Consider the following 21,500-nt stretch of genomic DNA (forward strand, 5'->3'; position numbering starts at 1 on the left):
CTGAACTGCTCACTCGTCCCTTCGCCCACATCCCGGCCCAGTTCTGCGCTGACTTTCCGCGCTCTCGTTTTCACTGCCGTGCGGATCACCGTAGCCCTGATTTATCTTGTGCTTCTTTGCTTTTTATCGCTCCATCGCCTCTCGCAACTGCTGCGGTAAATACATTTTTCTTACATTTTTTTTTCCCCTGGCCCATATAAGAACACATGATCCGACAGGGTGTGAGCAGGAGGCGATGTCTCATGACGCTCGAAATCGTGTCTAGGTGCGGCCAGAACATCGTTATCATCCTTCAACGTAGAACAATAGCAGGTGCTGGGCTTTTGTGTGTTTTCGACGCATTAACAGAAGCAAATCTCATTACGGTTGCTGTTTTCACCTACTGTTTTTTAAACTAGATTGTAAAAACCTATCTTGCATTTTCGTCTTTTCAGGGTTTCTCAGTGAGGCACTTGGAAGCGCACTATACAATGGATAACTCAAAAACTTCTGTTGCTGAAATTAGGTGTGTTTCAATGCTTTCTCTTTTGGGTGTAATGGGCTCTTATGAATTCTAACATTTTGATCTTTTTTTTAAAAATCCCATTGGCCTTGACCAATCACGGCCTCCTAATAATCCCCATCTCTGCACTGGCTTTATCACTCTGCTGTCCACCCCACTGAGAGCTGGTGTGTGGGGAGAGTACTGGGTATCATCCAGGTGGGGCTGCACACTGGTGGTGGTGGAGAGGATCCCCATTACCTGTAAAGTGCTTTGAGTGGAGTGTCCAGAAAAGTGCTATATAAGTGTAAACCGTTTTTAATTATTAAAGCTTTTGTAATTATTGATTTAAAAAAATATATTTTTAGTCCGTCCGTCCGTCTACTAACCTTTTTTAGATTTTATACTTCAGCAGAAATAAGGTATGTGGTAAAGACCCCGTAGAAATGCTGGGACTTGGGTCGTCCTGGGTTCGATCCTGGTCTGGACTGCCTCCTGTGTAGAGTTTGTATGTTCCCCCCCCCTGCAGTCACACAAATTTTCACCCGGTGCTTCAGTTCCCTCCCGCAGTCCAAACACGCCTGCACTGTTTGTTGCACCAACAGGCTACATTGCACCTCTAAATTGCACCCTGTGATGGACTGGCTTTATGTCACTGGTGTCTATCGATATCCATTAACCTCCTGGGGTAGGGTCTTCCGGTAACCTCTCTTCCCCTCTGAAAAGCCTCCCTGCGGACTAAGTCTGTATTTTCCTTATGGCCAGTTTTTCCTGAGTTTGCAAGCAGTGAGAGCTGGGGCCCCACATTTTGCCTGTGTACCGGTTCTTAGGGTTTCTGCCTTTACCGCTCCTGCCCTGCCAGTTTGCCCCTCACTGCCTGGGCGCGAACCCGGGTCTCCGGCGTCACGCAACAAGGAACTCGCCAGCTGAGCTAAAGGAGACCTCCTTCGGCCCGGGCGTCTGAGATCCCTGTTATTTGCAGGGGTATATTCGTTACGCTGGCACTTAGAACAGGAGAGACGCCCGTCTAGCCTGCTTGGTAGTTAACAGTGACTAATCCAAGGGTCTCTTCAAGCCTGTTCCTGAAAGAAGCCAGGGTATCAGCTCCTGGCTAGCTCGCTCGATATTCCCTTGGTATAAAGACGTGCCTCCTGCTCTCAGTTTTAAATTCACTGCCACGCAGTTTCCCTGTGTGTCCTTTGGTTTGTGTTTGGCTGCTGAGTGTGTTTCGGATGACCGCTGCAGCAAGAGGGTAGCCAGATTTCCTGCCTGAGGGTTTTTGAGGTTGAGACTAGTGGTGGGTAGGAGGTTCAGAAAGCTCTGCAGCTGGAAGACGTGTGTAACGAGACCGTCAGCAACCCATGTGCTGAAGCCAGGGGTTTTCCCTTAACGCCTACCAGCCCGAAGAGAAATTACTCAGCTGCACAATGGAGCTGAAGGGCTGCACCTCCAAAGAAGCATTAATTTTATTTCTGATTACTGGGACGCTGCAAAGAGACTCCTTCTTCAACGTTCATTTTGATTCCCTTTATAAGAGAAGCCATCTCTTAATCAGATCTGTTTTTTAATCTTGAGACGCCACTGAAACCGATGGATCCCGTCGACGAGCACTGTTCACGCAGACGGCCTCCACGAGGTACATGCCCCCATTATACTGTTCCTGAACCTTATAGCTAGGGGCCAAACACAATACAGTAACTAGGGCCATTTAAAATTCTTCTTTTTTTATGGTATGTGTCAGAACTGATCGCGTTTCGTCAAAATGTCAGAAAGAATTGCCCATCAGGAGGAAAACTAATCCATCCATCTTCGAACTGCGTTATTCAATACAGGGGCACAGGGGAGCCGGAGCCTATCCCAGCAAGCAACAGGTGCCAGGCGGGGAACATCCTGGACACTAGTCCATCACAGGGTACATGTAGACACAAACACCAGGACTGTGGGGTGGAAACGGAAGCACCTGGAGGAAACCCAAACAAACACGGGGAGAACATACAGACTCCACACAGATAGCGCTCCAGGTCCAGAATTGAACCCAAGGTCCCAGTGCTGTGAGACAGGACTCCTACCCACTGTGCCACCATAGTTAGCTCAAAATGAATCCAAAAATGTATTTTTAATACTTCTCAAGATAATATGGGTGCTTACTGTATTTTTGATTAGCAAGATAGGGGCCAATACGAGCAGGGTGAGAAACAGGGTTCACAGCCCTGGGCGACAAGTGAGGAAGGGCCTAGTGTGACTTAGCATGAGAGCAATGCTTCAATTACACCATCCAGCACCTTAAGTTACTGCACAGCTTTTTCTGGTGTTCTGAAACCGTCACATGATGAGCAAAATAAAAAATTGTGTTTACCAGTGTCCTCATTAAAAAATAGGGAGATGTCTAGATTGTTTTCGCATTATTTTAAATATATACAGTACATATAACCAGCTCCATATAATAGCTAAGGAAATAACTAATTTTTTCATCGTTGTGAAAAAATGGGACGCAAAAGTTCCACTGGAGCCAAAAACAAAAACAACTTTAAAGCGATTGTGTGCTTTTTTCAAAAGTAACACACAATATAACTGAGAATTCAATGCTTGTGCGGTTCGTGCTTTGTTTACTCGAAAGCTTAGCTTGAGAAACCGGACGGGCGAGTTTTTAATTTCATTCTTTCTCACAACACACCCTGCTTCCGTTGCAGGTAGATGGGAGAGGTCACTGGAATTGACCTATCCAGAAACTGATCTCAAGGGGAAAAAAAAAAGATTAAAAAAATAGGATTTCCTCAGCTGATTCTGTGTGCGATGGCTGTCTCGGAAAGAAAGCAGCCGTGTTGGGAAAAGTTGACATCCACACTCTCAGGTTTTGCCATTGAATCTATCTCTCGGTCAGCGCCTCAGGAGGGACAGTTATCCGTCTTTCAACAAATGTAAAAAATCCCTTCAACAAGTTATTTTTCCTTTCCCTGAAACTGTGCAGAATTCACTGGTAATAGAGCAAAGAGCATTGATTGCGAGCTTCAGCCAGGTGCCCCTGAATCCAATAGCTCCTTACGCACAGCGCCTTTCCTAGCTGATAATTGTGCCTCAAGGTGGCGGTCTTTCATCATTAGTCCACACCAGCTGTGGCTGCTTGTCCGCTTATCTTGCAGACTCGCAGCTTTACAGCCTCAGGAGTGAGCAAGTGAGTTAGAAATGGAAAGGGACGTATATTAATAGACTATCAACAGTTTCTTTGGTGTGATAACCAGCAGAAAAATGTACAAGCATTTTGGAAACATGTTGAACTGAGGTCCTAGACGCTAGTCAACATGGGTTTAGAAATGATACCGTTTAAGTTTTAGGAACAAGCAACAACGGCAATAAAAGCGCATGGTTTATACGATATAAAGTGTATTCATGTTTCCAGTCGTTTTTTTTTTCATGAAGTTCCAAATAAAATATGAATTCTGGAAACATCGAGGGATCTCCGCGTTTGGACTAAGAACAGGATTGGAAGCTTCTTTCAGGATACGACTAGAGGAGATCATCGGAATAATTAAGTACCAACTCCTCGTGTGTAGACGGTCTGATGTCCAGATTCATGTGGATACTTTGACACACAGTTAAATGTAGACGACGCGCTGTTAACATCAAACTGTTTTCAGTATTTCTGGATCCAGTGAAGACCAGTTTATATCGACTTGGAATTCTCCAGCATGTTTTATGGCAACTTTATTCCTCGTTCCCTAAAATACAGGTTTTCCACCGAATTCCGGACCCGAGTCCACTTCCTCTTTCACCGACACGTGTTTCTGTCTCTATGGAGACTGCACTCTTCCGTTTCCATGGGCACGGATATACACAAGGCGCTCCCTGCACACGACTTCCAGATCCTAGAGATCACTTAATTATCGTTGTAAAAGAAAGTGGGGGCAACATTTAAAGTGATTTAAACCAGATTTATTAATGCCGTGGTAATCTTCCCTGGTGGTGCATTTCAGAAAAAAATGGTAAGTTTGAACCACATTTATTAGAAGTTCATGACCAGCGCAAACGAGCTGTAAATATCTGACTTGGTTTTGTGTTGGTTAGTGTGACGTTTTCAAGACCTTTAATCTGGAAAATAAACCATATTTATATAAAATATCAACAGCCAAATGCCGCATTGTTTCGTTAATTTATTGACCTTATGTAATCAAAGTATTTAGCATATTTAATATTTAGACACTCTGGCACCCTTGCACAGTACTTATGGATAATTTTACAAATATAAACGTATAAACACACTCCAGTTTACATGTCATATCAGTACACAATATTAATGCTTGCATTCTTACATAGAATCAAGGCCTTAAAATTCACCAGAAATATGGAGTTACATTAACCAGCTTTCTTTGCCACCACTCTGCACTGAAGTACTTGAGAATAAGCTTGCGGTGTGTTTCTGTTCCGTTTTGCTTTGGAAATGCGAGTGCAAACTGAACAGGCACTCGCAAGACCCATGCAGAGACCTGAGAGTGCGCTCTCACCCTCGATGCGTCTCTGATTTTAAAAAGCAGTCTTGTCCTTTCACAGCCTATGAGTGTGGTCTCTTCCTCGGTGAGGTCTGGAAGTTCTCATTCTCGCCGCTATCGCACCCGAGCGCACACATCCCAGGTGGATGAGACTCTCTTTGCATCACCGAAAAAAGTAAAGCCTCTCTCTCTCTTTCTTTTTTAAATCTGTCCATCTTCAATTGCAAAGAAACAGGCACACTCGTCTAGCCCCACTTAACATTATGGGGAAAATATAGGGCAATTCACAATTGTTCCTTCAGAAAAAATAAATTCTTCTGTGTTTTGACATTCTGCAAGTCAGAACGTTTTTTGGTCTTTAGGTTTACTCCAAAACTCAAGAACAACACAGATCAAAAAAAAAAAATTCAAACACGCCAGAGAAAGTCTTCAGTTTGATTCCGACTCCGGTTTCTTGTTTTGTTTTCCTCCCTCTCCAAGCTGTCAGCCTGCGATGGTCCGGATCCGGAAGCTCAGAGGGGGCTGGGAGCTCGTGGAATGTCCCGCTCGGCCCCAGTCCAGAAAACGCAGAAACCGGACACAATCCGCATCATCACCAAGGACCTGATCCGAGACCTGAAGCAAGTGTCCCAGTGTCTGCTTTCTTGAGAGCTGCCGTCAGAAATACTGTCACACTGTAGAGGTTACACAGAGTTAGGCGGAGACAAGTACTTAAGCCCCCTTCAATTCAGGACACCTTTCTGTGCATCTCTTCCAAATTCAGTGTCTTTGTCTTCTGGCTGGGTTGCACATTGACCCATCGTCTCCACCCCACGTCGACTATTGTTTTTCTCTCTCTTTAGAATCCCGCACAGCGACCCTTCGGGCCTGTCCATCATCCTGTCCCCGGACGAGTTCCACAGAATCACACTGGCGTCTCGCGTCCCCACCAAAGAAGAGATGCAGGCGGCGCTGGAGGCTCAGCGTAAGGAGAGAGAGGCAGCCATGGTGAGGGCAGCACTCCGTCTTACAGGGGATGACTTCCCCGGGGAACTACCAGATCAGTTTTTAGGGTAGCAGCCTAAGGTTCTTGTACTGTTCACGTGAAACAGGGAGTTGTGTGCTTGAACAGAGTTAACAGTGGCAGAAGGGCTATCAAACAACAAATAATGCTGGGCTGCTGGTGTGATGGGTGCAGCTCTGCAGGAATTAGATTATGGTCACTTGCAGGCTCAGAGCCTATTCTCAGCACCACTGTAGACTGTGCTATCTCAGATGGCTGGGTCTTCTGCTTTGGTTGAATTCTACGCTGTCTAGGTTTCAAGGTTTGTGACATTCCTGTTGGGATGCGCTCAGTGCCCCTGAGCCCTGTTCCACTGGAATAGTCAGCTGCTGTTAACCTTTCAGACAGTATTTCAGAAATCCAGCTTGAATACGTGGCGCATGACATGGAATTTCAGATACGTCAGCAGACATTTTGTGTCTCCCTTTTGCAAGTTGTGGGTTTTTGCACTTGGCCTCGGCAGGATGCAGCAGAGGACAGGAAGGCTCAAATTCGGCAGGCAGAACTGTCCCGTCAAAAGAACCAGGGCCTGAGTGATCTGGAGGCAGAGGCCAAGGAGAGAGCGCAGTACCTCCTGGAGAGAGCCAACGCCATGAGGATGGAGCAAGAAGACGAAGTTAAACAACTCAATGAGGTTTGTTTGACCTTTCCTGTGGTTCGATTACCTACCTCTGGCCTTGGGGCACCAGCCTGTGTGACCCACTGGGGGATCTGTCCCTCACAATGTTAATATCTACCCAAAGATTTTTTCCAAGGTCTTCTTTTGAGGAGCCTTGAGCTGCAGGCTTTTATTTTCAGTAAAACACTTTACTGAAAAGTGTTTTACTGAAAATAAAACACTTTTCAGTAAAAGTGTTTTATTTTATTTTCAGTAAAACACTCATTTTTTTCTAGGAACTGCATTACCTTTGGTAACGGCCTGCTAATAATAATAACAATAAAACATAAATAATAATAATAGTAATTATTATTATTCCTTATACTTATACTTATGTAGTGCTGCAATGGCAGCCATAGTGTGCCAGTACACTCACCACACACCAGCAGCAACCTTAGTTTTTCCCAGGAGGTCTCCCATCCAGGTATTTAACAGGCTCACACCTGCTGAACTCCGGTGGGCTGCCAGTTGTGAGTTGCAGGGTGATATACAGTAGCTGCTGGCACTTATAAAATGGTACTTTAGATGGTAGGGGTTCTTTAGAATATGTGGTCTATATTTTCAGTTTAGTAAGTAATAGAAAAATAGTGTCTTCCAGAGCTGCTCTTAGTTATCTCCCCAGGATTATGGAAAATTATATCATGGAAGAGTCTTTTCCTTTCCCGGTAATACACATTTGATCCCCCCCAGTAATATGATTCAGCCCTGTCTTTGTCTTCTGTTAATCTGGAACCAAAAGTGGTTTCCATTTCACTGTTTCTCCACAATACCCCCCCAAAAAAGATCACACACAGCAGTTTTGATGAATGGAAAAAGTAAAGTTTAACTCCACGCTGACAAGTCAGGAACTGAATTCAAACTAAAAGCGTGGACTCAGCCTCGTTCCTTTGCAGCCAACACGCTCTGGTGCGACTCCCCCACTCGAGTGTGGGCTTGAGCCGGCCAGGCTGACCCCACAGCGCTCTGTCTCCCCGCCCGTGCCTCGCAGCTGATCCTGGGCGCGCAGTGCCACGCGGTGCGAGACGCTCAGATGATGGAAAAGCAGCAGATCCTGGCCGAGCTCCAGGAGGAGGAGCGGCGCTTGGACGCCATGATGGAGGTGGATCGGCGGCGAGCCCTGGAGGCCCAGGAGCGCATTGAGGAGCTGCGCAAACAGCAGAGGATCCAGTGAGACCTGCGCCTGCAGCCGCGCACGCACACACATGCTCACAGTGTTTACCACGAAAGGGGCTCTGCGCCCCTGTGGCTTTCTTTGGTTCGCAAGTGCATGGTAAAACAAAGGAAACTTTCAGTTAACCTAAGCTGAAAGTTGAATTGCCTGCTGGCACTCTTAAAGCAGCATTGGTAAAGGCTACTGTCACGTCTTTCTATGTACGTTTGTAAGCTTAAATTGTTCCTAAATATTTTCTGTATTGGTTTCATAGCTGTTACTTTTGTGTTTAGGTTTCTTTTAGAATGAGGTATTTTGTCCTTTGGCGAGTCTCCTCTGACTGCTTTTTCTGTGCCACAGATTTTGTGTTTTCTGGACTATTTTTCAATTAAATCTAAGAAAGAAGCAGCACTAAGAAGTGACAGACCTGCTTGCCCTGAATTAGCTGGCCACTTGATTGATTGGTTGCATATTATAATGCATCTGATTGTAACAGTGACCTGAAACTACTGGAATTACTTTGGTAACGGAGAAACAAACAGAAAACATGGACTGGCTGCATCCCAAAGTATTGTGCATTTTGTGGAAACAAAGTTTTTTTTCGAAGAAGGAATTGCACAGGGCAGGGGCCGCAGTGTGTCTCAGTGTGTGTGTGTGGTCGCTCTGTAGGGGGAAGCTGCTGATCACGCAGCAGATGGAAGACCGCTCAGAGGAGCGCCTGCTGAAGCAGGAGCTCAAGGAGCAGGAAGGGCTGCAGATGCTCGAGAACTTGGAGCGGCTGCAGATGGAGGAACTGGAGGTGAGAGCCGGTCTCCAGCCACAAGCATTTACATGCTAAGAGGAAACCGCGAAGAGGACCGTTTAGGCTTTATGGTCGATCAGCAGACACTCAATAAAATAGCAGATGGTGTTTCTACTGTTCTGAACTATTTGTTGCTGTGCATGTTAGAACCTGATATGTGATGCCAGACAGTATCAATCCACAAATTCTAGCATCATTAACTTTAATGATTAACTGTAATAATTACATTAGCAACAATTGCTCATTCTCATACTCACTGGCTTCATCTTCTACTTTTTTTTTAGGGTCATCTTGTACTTTTTTTTTAGAGTCTGTAGATTCCTATGCAAAAGTCTGACTCTGTTTTTTTTCGACCTCAGGGAGGTTGCTGTGATCAGCAGAGATGGAAAGAAAACCTAAAAAAAAAGATACAGATGCCAGTGCAAAGCTTTGACCTCTGCCTCTGCTGGCTGGCGCTCAGTGGTTTTTTTCAGAAATGAATATGAAATGGTGTGTCTTTTTCGTTTGCCCAGGCTCTGGAGAAGAAGAAAGAGGAGCAGCGCCGCCTGCAGCTTGAAATCCTCCGGATCAACGAGGAGAGCCTGAAGGCCAGGGAGCGCAAGAAGGAGGAGGAGAGGATGGCGGACCTGCATGCCCTGGAGTACACGCGGAAGAAGATGGTGAGAGGGAGGCGGGAAAGACAAAATGATAGCACCCACCGCCTTTTCCCCTTGCCATCAGGGGTACCCTCGGAGAACTCCCAAATAAAGTCTGTGGGCTGTGATGGAAGTGCCATGCCATTAGGATTTATTAGCCATTAGGGCTGCGGGGTGCTGTTAAAACAGGACAGGATCCAGCGACACCAGGGGAGGGAATTTGGAGGCTCCTAATGCACCAGTCTGTTTTTGCCTAAGATCAAGTTTGGAGACATAAAATTAGGGTTGAGCACAGCAGATGAAAAGTACCCATTGGTCTCGCTGTGTCTTCCACTACTTAAACAAGAGCTTTCTACATGGCTTGATACTCACAAATTTTAAAAACATTTGGAAACCTGACTGCAATGAGGATCGGTTCTCATTTGTTCTGAGTGCTGTGTACACTCTGCGCCCCCCTGTGACAGGTGGTGCAGCAGCATTAAACGCCAGGCTGCAGCAGTGACGCGGACCGGGACGATGGGCTCTGTTTTGTTTTCTTTCCAGGAGCGGGAGGCCGAGTACGAGGCCGAGCAGGAGCGATTAAAGCGAGAGAAAGAGAAGGAGGTGGCTCGTCTGCGTGCCCTGCAGGAGAGAGACAAGGACCACAAGGCAGAGCAGGTGAGCAAGGCCGATATCGTTAGTGCATTATCACCTGCATTAAAGCCAATCTGCCAGAACAGCATCCTGTCTAGAAATGCTTGTAAAGTCAAAGATATGTTTCATCACTTTATCACCAACATTTCTATGGTTATCAGTTGCCTCCCAAAACCTGTATCAAAAGGCACCGCTTTCATTTACGCCATACCAGTGAAATGGAGGAAAAAGTTCAGAAGGGATCCCTTTGGTTTTGTGGTTTCATTTTCTATCTTGTTTGTTTTAAATACACTAATATGATATTAAATAGCTACACAACATATAGATATGTACATACAGTATAGAAGAGTTTTGTGTAAAACTGAGGTGCACTTACAAAGCCCTAAAATGCCTTACAATGGGGTGGTGTGTTGGCTCTGTGGCTAAGGATCTGCGCCTGTGCCTGGAAGGTTGCCGGTTCGTATCCCGCGGCCGGCAGAGGAATCCTACTCCGTTGGGCCCTTAACTCCAACTGCTCCAGGGGTGCCCTATAAATGGCTGACCCTGCGCTCTGACCCCAAGCTTCTCATCCTGTCTGTGTGTCTCATGGAGAGCAAGATGGGGTCTGCGAAAAGACAAATTCCTAATGCTAGAAATTGTCTATGGCCAATAAAGTGATCTTATCTTATCTAAAAGACAAGCGGCAAGTCTTTGGAAATTTAATTCAAATGAAAATAGAAAGGCTCAGCCTCTCCTTGCTCTGTCCTCCAGGACGAGCTGCGCGCTCGCAGGAACCAGGAGGCGGCGGAGAGAGAGTGGAGGCGGAAGGAGAAGGAGCAGGCGCTGAAGCAGACCAAGGAAGAGGAGCGGCTGAAACGAGCCCGGCTGGAGCAGGTGGCGCACAAGGAGCACCTCCTGGCCATCCAGGCGGGCCGGGAGCGGGCCGAGTTCGAGCGCGTGCTGAGGTAAGGGCCCGCCGCCGCCGCCGGCTCGCCTCCGCGGTGTCTGACTCCAGCTATCAGTACAGCATCAGGCCCTGATGCCGAAAACTGAAAACCCAGGGGAAGATCTCTGAAGATGGTTATCTGACTTAAAAAAAAGAAAATCTGTGGTGATTCACGTTGCTCATTGTGCACGGATTAATTTTGAAAGTCACAGAAGATTTTTTGTAGGTTTCCCGGTGAACCTCTTTTCAGATCAAAGGGAAGCTGCAGTGCCAGTTTTCTATTTCAGGGTTAGAAAGAACTGGCATTGATGAGTGAATTTCAAACCCCAGTGAAAGTAAAATGTACACAGCAACTTGTAGGAGCTTCACTTTCCATAGCAAAATAGACACAATTTCCAGGTATGTGCAGCGCCACGTTCTGTGATTCATAACAAGGCAACAAAACTTTCCGTGATGTAAAGCGTCCCTATGACATTGTAAACAAGCAGACTTGTGAATTAATCTCTTGTAATCCAATAGAAATATTGCTCTCGACTTCAGGACGGTTTTGCTGACAAATACTACTTGTTGCCTGCAGATCGCATTGGAACATTTCTGGGGTGAAATGTCTATTGCACATCAGAAAACCATTTATTTTCATTTATTTCTGCGTTGAAATGTCTATTGCACACCTGTATTTATTCACTCCTACATCACATTATACGAGAGGGAGTGTCTTCATTATCCCCGGGGAGCAAGTTGTTTTACAGCAGCAGTGTTGGTGTACAGACGGACAGAAGAAAAAAAAAAGAGAGGAACAACAATACACATGCATAGAAGGTCAAGTGTTAAGTAACGATATGGCTACAGGTATGAATGAGAAGTTGAATCTGTTGGTTTTGGAGTTGGGGAGTCAGTATCTGCGTTCTGATGGGAGTAACTCGAAGTTATTGAACAAGGGGTGTGAAGGATCATCGCAGATGGATTATGCTTTACGCAAAACACGTGATAGATGGAGGAGAGGGCTGAAAGATCAGGGCCAATGACATGTTTTCTGGCATGTTTTCACATATTTCTCGCATATTTTTCATGAGTCATTACAGTGACTAGTGAGCAGGAAGGGCCGCCTCATGTCGAAATTTGTGCGAACTCTCGCTCTCAGCCGTGGTGAGACCAGGGGTTTGCGACAACATGGCGACTTAAAGTACTTTCACAAAATTAATGATTTTGTGCTCAATTTGAAATTTGTACATGTTTTCTGTACCTCCAATGAAGTTGTTTTGTCACTGAGATTTAATAACCAGTCCGAGAACTTGGGACTGCAGTAAAGTCGAGATTAGAACAGAAGAATTTGAGAGCAGTGAGAGGAGGCTGTTAGTCACGTCGTGTTCATCTGTTTGCTCACGGCTTGTTGATTCAAGGATCTTGTGCAGGTATTTCTTGTAGGATCCCTCATGTAAAACATCGGGGCCCTCGTTGCTCTGTGTCACGAAAGCGTTCTTTCCTGACCCTAGGCAGATGACACAATCCGGGGTAGAGTGAGGAAAACACGGGGAAAAAGGCATGCAGGGATCAGGAAAGAAAACAAGGGGCGTGTCCATAGTGCGCTGGTGTTCGGGGAAGGTGTGGCTGAGGCAAACTCTCCAAAACTGAGTCCAATGGGGAATCCGAGAGAAGGCAAAATCCAGAACCGGGCGGTCCATCCAAGACAAACAGAATTAAAACTGGAACCGGGTCGGAACCGGCAGGAACAGGAACTTTAAAAGCTTGACGGGACCAGGCGCTTCCAGGTCCCAGACTCTCCTGGTACGGGAACCAATGCAGAGCCCGGAACAGAGTGAGCGCCCGGCTTTTATAGGAGGGGGGATAGGAACCAGACGCAGGTGCAGGGAATGAGCACTGAACAAGGAAGGGCTGGAGCGTCCTCAAGAGGGAGGGGTTCACGATCGTGACACCCCGACCGCGAGGCCTCAGAACTCTCTCACGCCCTCCCCCCCCCCGGCTCTGTCCGCAGGGTGCAGCAGGAGGCCATCGCGCGCGAGAAGGGGCAGGAGGAGAAGCGCCGGCTGCAGCTGCAGCGCCACGCGGAGGGGGTGCGCCAGCAGGTGCGGGAGAGGGAGGCCCGCGGCCTGGAGGTGCGCCGGGAGGTGTTCCGCGAGGGCGAGCGGCTGGGCGAGGAGGCCCGCAGCCGGCGGGCGCGGCTCGACGAGATCAAGGAGAAGAAACTGAGGGAGCTGAGGTGAGGCCCAAAAACAATGAACTGAAACTCTCCTCACACTTCAAACCAGTGCTGTTTTTCAAATTCCACATACCAGGTGCCAAAGCCTATCCTGGCAAGGCATGATACACCCTGGATGGGATGCCAGTCCATTACCAAACACAGGCACACACGTCACGGCTACTTTTCACAGAAGGCAATTAACCTACCAGTATTCCACATATCAGTGATATTTTAAAATGCCATCTAGGTTTTTAATTCAGAAAAAAACAAATCCAAGATCTTTCTTATTGCAGACTCAGAAATCAGTTTTCTTTTCTAATGCATTGCTGTTCTTGGCATTGGGATTGAGCAGAAATGTAGAGAATTTTAAGAAATGATAAACGTGTATCGATACAGTTAAAACTGTGTGCCTTTCTGTTGTCTTCTGTGCAGAGCGGCTGGACTCCCAGAGAAATACTGCATCGAAGTTGAGAGAAAAGCCCACACATTGCCTACTGTTGCTCACTGAGATTTAGGCTGCCGAATACAGAAAGACGGATTCCTGAATTGTTCTCATGTACTGATCGAGCTCCTAAAAGTAGAAAACTCTGTTTTCATATACAACACTGTGGACCCTTCATTGAACTAAGAGACAAATGGATATCCACACAAAATATTGATTCAGTCTCTCTAGAACTACTGTAAAATTAGACATTGTTATTAATGTTTCACGCAACACTTTAATTAAAAGCCATTGTTCACTCTGTTTGTGCTCTGTGTAAATCTGAAGCAACCTAGCATCAATTACCAAAATTGCATGGTATGATTGAATTAGCTTGTGGTTCAATATAAAGGTTTGAATATATCTGTTGTAATAAAGAGAAATCATTTTTTATCAGCTACAGTACTTCAGATTCAAAGATTTTCTTAACACTCGGCTTTGTTTGAATTACATTGCTATGTGTGCCAGACTATGAGATCTGCATTCTTCAGCAGTACGTTTAGCGTCAAAGAAAACTATTATTCTCAGATCAATAAGTTACTAGCAATCAAATAATGGGTCAGATGGTCTCCTCCCATTTATAATCTTTAGCATGTTCTTGTGACAGAAAGTTAAGTCTGACTATATTAAATGTTGTATTTATTGCTTTAGACTCTATGGAGTTTGCATAGTGTCCCCATGGATTGTGTGCAAATACTCCAGTGTCCTTTTAGCCCCACAAAACTTGGCTGGTTAATTGCTTTTTGAAAATGTCCCTATGCATGCATGTGAATTCCCTGTGACGCACTCATATCTTTCAAACCATAACGTCCTCATTTATTATTGCCCTTATTTGTGCCCTGTGCTTCTGGGATGGACTCTAGGGTGCCATGATGCTGAAATAAATGGCTTTCTGATGGCGAAAGGTCTGAAAGAAGTATAATGCTGCACAGAATAATGATAGAAAGGAACAAGTAATAGATTTATTCCATGCTGAAAAAAGAAGAAAGAAAACAATGTTTCGGCCACTGAGCCTTCTTTGGGTGTGAACAACACCCAAAACATTGTGTTTTCTTTCTTCTTTTCAGCATGGAATAAACCTATTATTTGTTCATTTGCAGCCTACGCATGCTGATGCAGCTATAGTAGCAGCACCTGAGCTACTATAATGATAGAAATACCAGTACTGTCCACAGACTAGATATCACACCAGTACCCCTGCGCAGTAGCAAGAATTTTCCCCCCAAATCTGCTTTGATTCTGTTTGTGGGTCTCCTTTTTGTCCCTTTGTCATGTATTCACCACCTCATTTGTGTGGGGATCTTCAAAGTGAGAGCTTGGAGGATGTTTTAAGATGGGGTTTAGAATAGCACCAGGAAAGGTCATCACAGAAAGGTCTTGTTCATCCAATCATCGATTTAGGGCAGTCACATGGACTGGACTGGAGGATGGGTTAGTATATGTATGTAAAAGTAATACTTTTTTTTTAATTCCTTGGTCATCACTCTTTACAGACATCGGTTAGAAAATTAATACAAGAGAAAATGAGAAATGCGTGTACGTTCTAACCTGTGGTCAAGGAGACAGTTAATGCGCACAGACAAAATCATGTCACAGCTCTTAAAAAAATAAATGAAGTAAGGCCCAGTAGCATCATACTAACTTCCTGGAAGAGACTTATCTTTTTAAGAGAAGTTCTCTTGCAGGATAAAAGCTCAGAGTTCAGTGCCTATCTCGCTTCCTGTAAGCATCAAGCCAGATACATCGAGACAGGTGAAGAAATGTCCAGCAAAACCTCTCTTTTTCTTTGGATTTTTATGATCTCCTGCCACCTTCACCCGTGCACAGAAGGTACGTAACAAGTGGACAGCTCTTTGTGCTGTTTTGATCACACAATAGTAAAGATCTTTAGAGTACACACATATTATACTGTACTTGTAATGGTAGAGCTGGTACTCATCATAAACATTTAAAAGCAAATTATATTAATTTTGGTAACATTACCGTAAATGAACAAACCATTCAGGTGTTTTTTCTCATTTTCGGTGGTTCTTGAACTGCCTTTTAAAAAATATTTACAGTATATACTGTATGGAGATTAGTGTCACATGTGAACGAACACTAAGCCAAACACTTCTAAAAGAGGACTTAAAAGTACTCTACTAATAGGATAATATTTTATTATACTGTAGTAATTCAGACAAAATGTTTTTCTTTAGCTTTTTTCTTGAATCCTAAATGTAATGGCAGGAATACTTTGTAATTGATATTGAGGAAAATGCAAAATAAATATTTCCTGAAAATACATACAGTAAGTGACCCAAGGGGCAAGACTTTTAACAGGCTATGCATTCTGTTCCATTTAATTTAAGGTTTAAAAGGATATATTAGATATATATAATATTCTTCCTTCATTTTGCTAGCAATTTTAAAATGTATATCTTCACTTAAAGGATACCTTGTGCATTTTTTCTCTTTTAACTATATGTAGTTTGTATTTGTACTTCACCTTTCCTGTCAACTTGCCAGTCTTTATTGTGTCACATCTGAATTTGTTCATGGTGGATTTTCATCTGAAACTTGTGCTTTGAGTATGAAACTCATTAATATAGTCCCTTATAAAAGTATTCACCCCCCTTTCAATAACACCTCATCTTGTAGAAGTGACAAATTGTGTATACACATTTTTGTGAAGCGGCTATTTTAAATAAAACCTTAAATGTTCAAACTTTATGGATGAAGCAAAACTGCAAAGAAAAATTAAATTAAAATATGATGATTAAATAGTCATCCCCTTGCGTGCAAGCATTGTTAACAGCAGAGACAACTGCAAGTCTTTTTTTTTTGTGCTCTTCTGTTATGAGAACTGTACCGCAAGCAGTCACAGTATGGGAAGTATGCTTTGCTCTATCTGATTTTCTGAAAGTAGGCAGAGTGAGACCATGGACCATGAAATTTATTATATGTATGATATGTATGATATTATATAGCTTATGAAATTATGATGATATTGCCAAAGCATCACAAAACATAGAATATGCTGAGTTTTTGGTTCAGTCAGACCCTATTTTCACTTATGTATTTTTCATGTCTGTCCTGTTTAAGTATTAGTAGTGTCCAGTTACTGTTTATGAACACGTATAATGATTTGCAAATCCAAATCCCGAGCCTGACAACAGACAGACCAGCTTCATGTCTGAACCTCAGCAGAAATATAGTCTGTGTATTAGATTTTAGTGTTGCTATTAAATTTCACCGACTTTGTGGGGAAAAAAATATATTTTAAAAAAATAAACCAGGAGTGAAACCCAAGGTTTCATATGAATGTTATTTTTCTAGCGTAGAATTAAATATTTGGAAGAAGTACAAATTCTCTCAAGAATAAATGGAATAATCTACTGTCTGTATGTGTGATATAATGTGGGTAAGGTCAATGTTTTATCAACTCCAAACTTTTTTCTCTTCATTTTTAGGTACCCCAGTCTCTACTTTATGATTAACCTGTGCTTGATTTACTCCCAGAATTTTAGTTTAATTGTTTTTATGTATTCAAATAAATTCTATGATCTAATGTGACATTCCTTTTTGTAGGAACCCCAAGGTCTGTATTAACAGCCTACCAGCCTGCTCACATCAGTGTTCCAGTTGGAAGTCCGGTCACTCTACACTGCAGCTTCAACTACACAGGGGACCATAAAAAGTTTGGAAAATTTTTCACTCTGGAAGCAGATGAGAGGAAATACATTAAGGAGAAGAAACAGAGTGTAGATTGCAGTTCAGATGTCCCACATGCAGACCGTTCTGTGTGTAAATTCTCCATCACCACCGAAAACATCAGGCCTGAGAATGAGACTGTTTACTACTGTGAAGTGAAGATAGCGCAGTCTAACACAGATGTGAAGGGCTCTGGAACAAGGGTTTCAGTTTATGGTGAGAATGTTCTTTTTTTATCATGCTGGTCGTGCTCTGCTCACGTAGCTAGTGTTGGAGCAGAGCTCTTTGTTCTTTAATGCGTTAGAAGTTTAAAGGTATTGAATTACACCAATCTTTACATTCCAGATTAGATTTTTTCTCAGAAAAAACTGAAATGTGAATAAAATGGTCCTTAACTTAAACTGAATTATTACTATAGAGTTTGAAAAAACCCAGTCGGTGACCTTTGCCCAGTTTTAACGAGCCAGAATATAGGTAAATTGAATTGATTTCATATTTCAGTTCAAAATATTGGGCTCTTGGAATCAAAACATTCAATTTTTGCATGTGTGCTTTTAGCGGTGTGTTTGTTGTGTGAATGCAGGGTCTCTGACACCTCTGCTGTGTTCCAGCTGAGCCCTCCACCACAGCAGTCCAGGTGTCCTCGCTCCTGGTGGCCGGTGAAGAAAACTCCCTGAGTTGCTCGGTCACAGGCTTCTACCCTGAGAGCATCTCTGTCCTCTGGTTCCGGGGAGATGCCCCAGCGCCTCTCAGCAGCACCAGCCCTGTCCTCACCAGTCACAGCAATGGCACCTTCTCTGTGCTCAGCTCTGTGAGCTTCACCCCCACAGCCGCAGACCATGGGGCTGAGTACAGCTGTGAGGCCTCTCACCCGGCCTGGAGACACAGCGTGAGGGGGAGCACTACCCTGGACGTCAAGTGTGAGTTCAAAGACCTAGGAAAGGTGTGAATATTATTGATAATTAGTTGGACATCAGGCATCATTGTACAGTACCTGCAATGACCCTTTCTACCATAATCATTATTCCATTGGCCCTTTAGACCTTTAAGACTAAATATATCTTGCCTCAAAACTCTAAAAATATTATACTGTACTTGTAATGGTATTGCAAAGAGTTCTATATTGTTATATATTCTATATTCTATATATATTGTTCAATGTAGAAAACACTTAATACAGGGGTGTATAAGGAAAAGTTAATAAAGCAATGTGTTTTCATGGATTACAATTAATCCTTAGGACAAACTTGGCTTTGCACTCTGCAATGTTTTTAAGATTCCGCTTTATTTTTTACATTTTGTAAGCAAGGCACATCATAAATCTTTCTGTTGTAGGATGTGTTTTTTCTTCTCATTTCATTGGGGGGGGGGGTATGAATAAATCTAGAGAACACTGTATCTGGCTTGTAGGTGATATTGTACACCTGATCAGGAAGTGTAATCAGAGGGATGCTAGTGCTTTGCTTTCTCCCACTCTCTCCAGACGGGCCCAGGGCAGTGAACGTGACTCTCCTCTCTGCCCACGTGGGCGGCCAGCATGTGCTGTCCCAGAATGCTGTGCGGTTGTCAGTGGGCGCCCCTCTGGCTGTGTCCTGCTCCGCTGATGGTAACCCCCCGCCCAGGACAGAGTGGGTGAGGGCCGGTGAGGGGGTGCTGACAGGGGGGGAAACTGGACCTGGACAGACCCCCTTGATCGAGGCTGTGCAGAAGGAGCACGAGGGGGTGTACTGGTGTGTAGCCGAGAACAGCTATGGACAGAGGAACACCAGCTTCTTCCTACACGTTTCTGAAAGCCCAGGTACATGTTCGACTGAAACACTTCTCACACAATGCTGTTTAAATTTAAATGAATACACATAAATCATATTATTTCTGACCGCTTCCAGCCACATTCTGCACTTATCAAAGAACACCTAGGAATTATTGAATGCTCACAGCCAAATGACAGTAAGCTATTGAGATGCTTGTCTGGTGAAGTGAATTTTAACAGCAGAATGTGATTTTAGTTCTGCAGAGATATGGAATTTTCTCATTGCAAGTTGTATAATGTGATTATAAAAAAGAAAGGTGATTAAAAAATTGACTAAATGATAAATAACAGACAAGTGCACAGGGAGGGACTGAATCGCAAAACTAAGAATTAAGGACAAAGGGGGAAACTTATGATCAAGAAAATGCTTGTTTGGTTTCTAGTCGGTAAGTGGCTGTTTCTTGAAGGTAGACATTTTTTCATTTGAGAAATTATACCTAATTATATTAAATCCACAGACCCAAACTGTCCCGGTTAAGTGGAAAAAATGAAACATAAGAAACCTTTTTTGTTTGTTTTTTCCCTTGCAGTAGATGGTTATCCTTTCACCTGTGTTGTGATAAAATGTCTGGCCATTGGGTTCCTCCTCGTCCTGGGCACTGCGGTGTGTATCTATATCAAGATTAAAAACCCACAAACCAGTCGGATCTGATACCCTGGAGGTTCTGTGACTCTGAGACTTTGTAAAGGTGGATTCTCAGCACACAGCGCCAATTGTGAATACTCAACAGTGTCCTATCAAACCCATGCTGTATATAGAACAGCAGTCATTCTTGCCTGTTACCTCTCTGCAATATGAGATGGTGGAGCGGTGGCTCTGTGGCTCAGGATCTGCGCCTGTGGCTGGAAGGTTGCCGGTTCGTATCCTGCGGCCGGCAGAGGAATCCTACTCCCTTGGGCCCCTGAGCAAGGCCCTTAACCCCAACTGCTCTAGGGGTGCTGTATAAATGGCTGACCCTGCGCTCTGACCCCAAGCTTCTCTCCCTGTCTCTGTGTCCCATGGAGAGCAAGTTGGGGTATGCGAAAAGACAAAATTCCTAATACAAGACATTGTCTATGGCCAATAAAGTCATCTTATCTTAAGATGGATAAATACCGACAGTATACAGCAAGAACCGACTCACCATCTCCATGTTTGATCTGTTTCCTGGTGTCACCATTCAGGAACCTGAGAGGATATTGGTGTAGAAAGAAAAGATACTAGAGTTCTACAGTTCCCAAATATAGGATTTCGAATGACTGCAAATTTCTTTTGTTTAAAATAAATGAATTACTTATGTTGTATATGTTGTAAGTATTATATAGTTGGGAGATAAATCTTGCAGCCTTTTCTCTTAAATACACTTCTTTTCAAGATGTAGGATGTTTTTTGTTGGTAGATAATTGACTAAGAAAAGGAAAAGGCCCACCTAGTACTTATCACCTGCTGACTCTTTTTGAATAAAGTGAACTGGACTGGTGGCACGATTACTGGCACATCCTTGGACTCAATTACATGTCTAACGGAGCGACATATTAGTATTCTTGCACATAAAATCATAGATGACCCCTCTCATCCACTTGTTTTAGAATATACTGTCCTACTCTCTGAGAGCATGTGCTCCCTTTTTACCTAAGAGCATTCAGTTGTTGAATAATTTAAAAAACATGTTTGCAGTTAGGTATTATTATAATTATTATAATTGTTTTAGACTCTTTACAAGCAAATCATGTGTTTTTAATCTTATGGTACTGGAAGAGTTCTGACTGAGCGATGTTATTGAATGTTGTTTTGTATTGTAGCAATATTGTACGGTTGTTGTATTTTATTATTGTCCTATATGTTAGACCTTAATGAGCTCTAGATATGCAAGTCAAATTCTCTGCTGTAGCAACATAGTGCTGTCTCTAGAATCCAGCTGGAGCGCTGGGCTCTAGTTTGTAGTTTTCTGGATTAAGGCTGCTTTTTTTTAAATAAAGTCTCTTGATTGAGATCTGCATGTACTAACACACAGAAGACATGATGGATTAATACCCTCATTATTTCCTTTTTTTTAATTATAAAATGTTAGCATGCCCAAAGGAGTTGGGCAGCCAGTTAACCTTGGACCCCTAGAGGTTTATTTTCTCCTAGCTAAGGAGTTTCTCTCCTCCGTTGTCTTCTGCTCTTCTGTTCTGTATTGACAAAATGTATCGTCAATTGTATTGTCAAGCACCTTGGGACAACCTTGCTGTGAAAGGCACTATATAAAAATAAATTGCATTGAATTGAATTGATTGTTGTTTGAAAACAAATCTATAAACGGTATAAGCCATCCTGTGTGATAACATTAACCAGGCTTTGTTTTCTGTTACTTTCTGCACATTGTCTGTCTATCTGTACCTGTTATAAAGCCACACACATTTGAATCCCTCTTAAATTGGATTACAAGTGGATTGAGAGATCGTGCTGCGTCTGTGCGTGGCTTTGTTGTCTTTGGCATGATTCAGCCATTAGTCAGAGTGTGCTTAGCCATTCTGCTGTGGT

General features: G+C 43.7%; 2 protein-coding genes across 6 annotated transcripts; both read left to right on the forward strand.

Moving 5' to 3' along the window:
- The first annotated feature begins 20 nt into the window (after positions 1 to 20).
- cfap45 (cilia and flagella associated protein 45) lies at positions 21 to 13,755 on the forward strand. 4 transcript variants are annotated; one of them, XM_088619756.1, is made up of 13 exons: positions 21 to 155; positions 435 to 505; positions 5,027 to 5,140; positions 5,446 to 5,585; positions 5,808 to 5,952; positions 6,471 to 6,641; positions 7,654 to 7,832; positions 8,485 to 8,614; positions 9,130 to 9,276; positions 9,796 to 9,909; positions 10,636 to 10,829; positions 12,804 to 13,028; positions 13,443 to 13,755. In XM_088619756.1, the coding sequence occupies exons 3-13, from the start codon at positions 5,030 to 5,032 to the stop codon at positions 13,516 to 13,518; spliced, it is 1,632 nt and encodes a 543-aa protein (XP_088475882.1). In that variant the 5' UTR covers positions 21 to 155; positions 435 to 505; positions 5,027 to 5,029; the 3' UTR covers positions 13,519 to 13,755. The 4 variants fall into 4 exon arrangements, with proteins under 4 accessions (XP_088475882.1, XP_088475883.1, XP_088475884.1 ...); XM_088619757.1 differs by lacking the exon at positions 435 to 505 and having other exon boundaries at positions 23 to 155; XM_088619755.1 differs by lacking the exons at positions 21 to 155; positions 435 to 505 and adding an exon at positions 3,179 to 4,461.
- Positions 13,756 to 14,982: 1,227 nt separating this feature from the next.
- On the forward strand, positions 14,983 to 21,246 carry LOC148641153 (myelin-associated glycoprotein-like). Of its 2 annotated transcripts, none has more exons than XM_088619767.1 (5): positions 14,983 to 15,321; positions 17,062 to 17,400; positions 17,796 to 18,104; positions 18,668 to 18,982; positions 19,528 to 21,246. In XM_088619767.1, the coding sequence occupies exons 1-5, from the start codon at positions 15,252 to 15,254 to the stop codon at positions 19,644 to 19,646; spliced, it is 1,152 nt and encodes a 383-aa protein (XP_088475893.1). In that variant the 5' UTR covers positions 14,983 to 15,251; the 3' UTR covers positions 19,647 to 21,246. The 2 variants fall into 2 exon arrangements, with proteins under 2 accessions (XP_088475893.1, XP_088475892.1); XM_088619766.1 differs by having other exon boundaries at positions 14,985 to 15,321; positions 19,525 to 21,246.
- The last annotated feature ends 254 nt before the right edge of the window (positions 21,247 to 21,500 follow it).

Source organism: Lepisosteus platostomus, chromosome 25, assembly GCF_059453375.1.
Source record: "Lepisosteus platostomus isolate fLepPlt1 chromosome 25, fLepPlt1.hap1, whole genome shotgun sequence".
In the NCBI taxonomy this organism is placed as follows: Eukaryota; Metazoa; Chordata; class Actinopteri; order Semionotiformes; family Lepisosteidae; genus Lepisosteus; species Lepisosteus platostomus.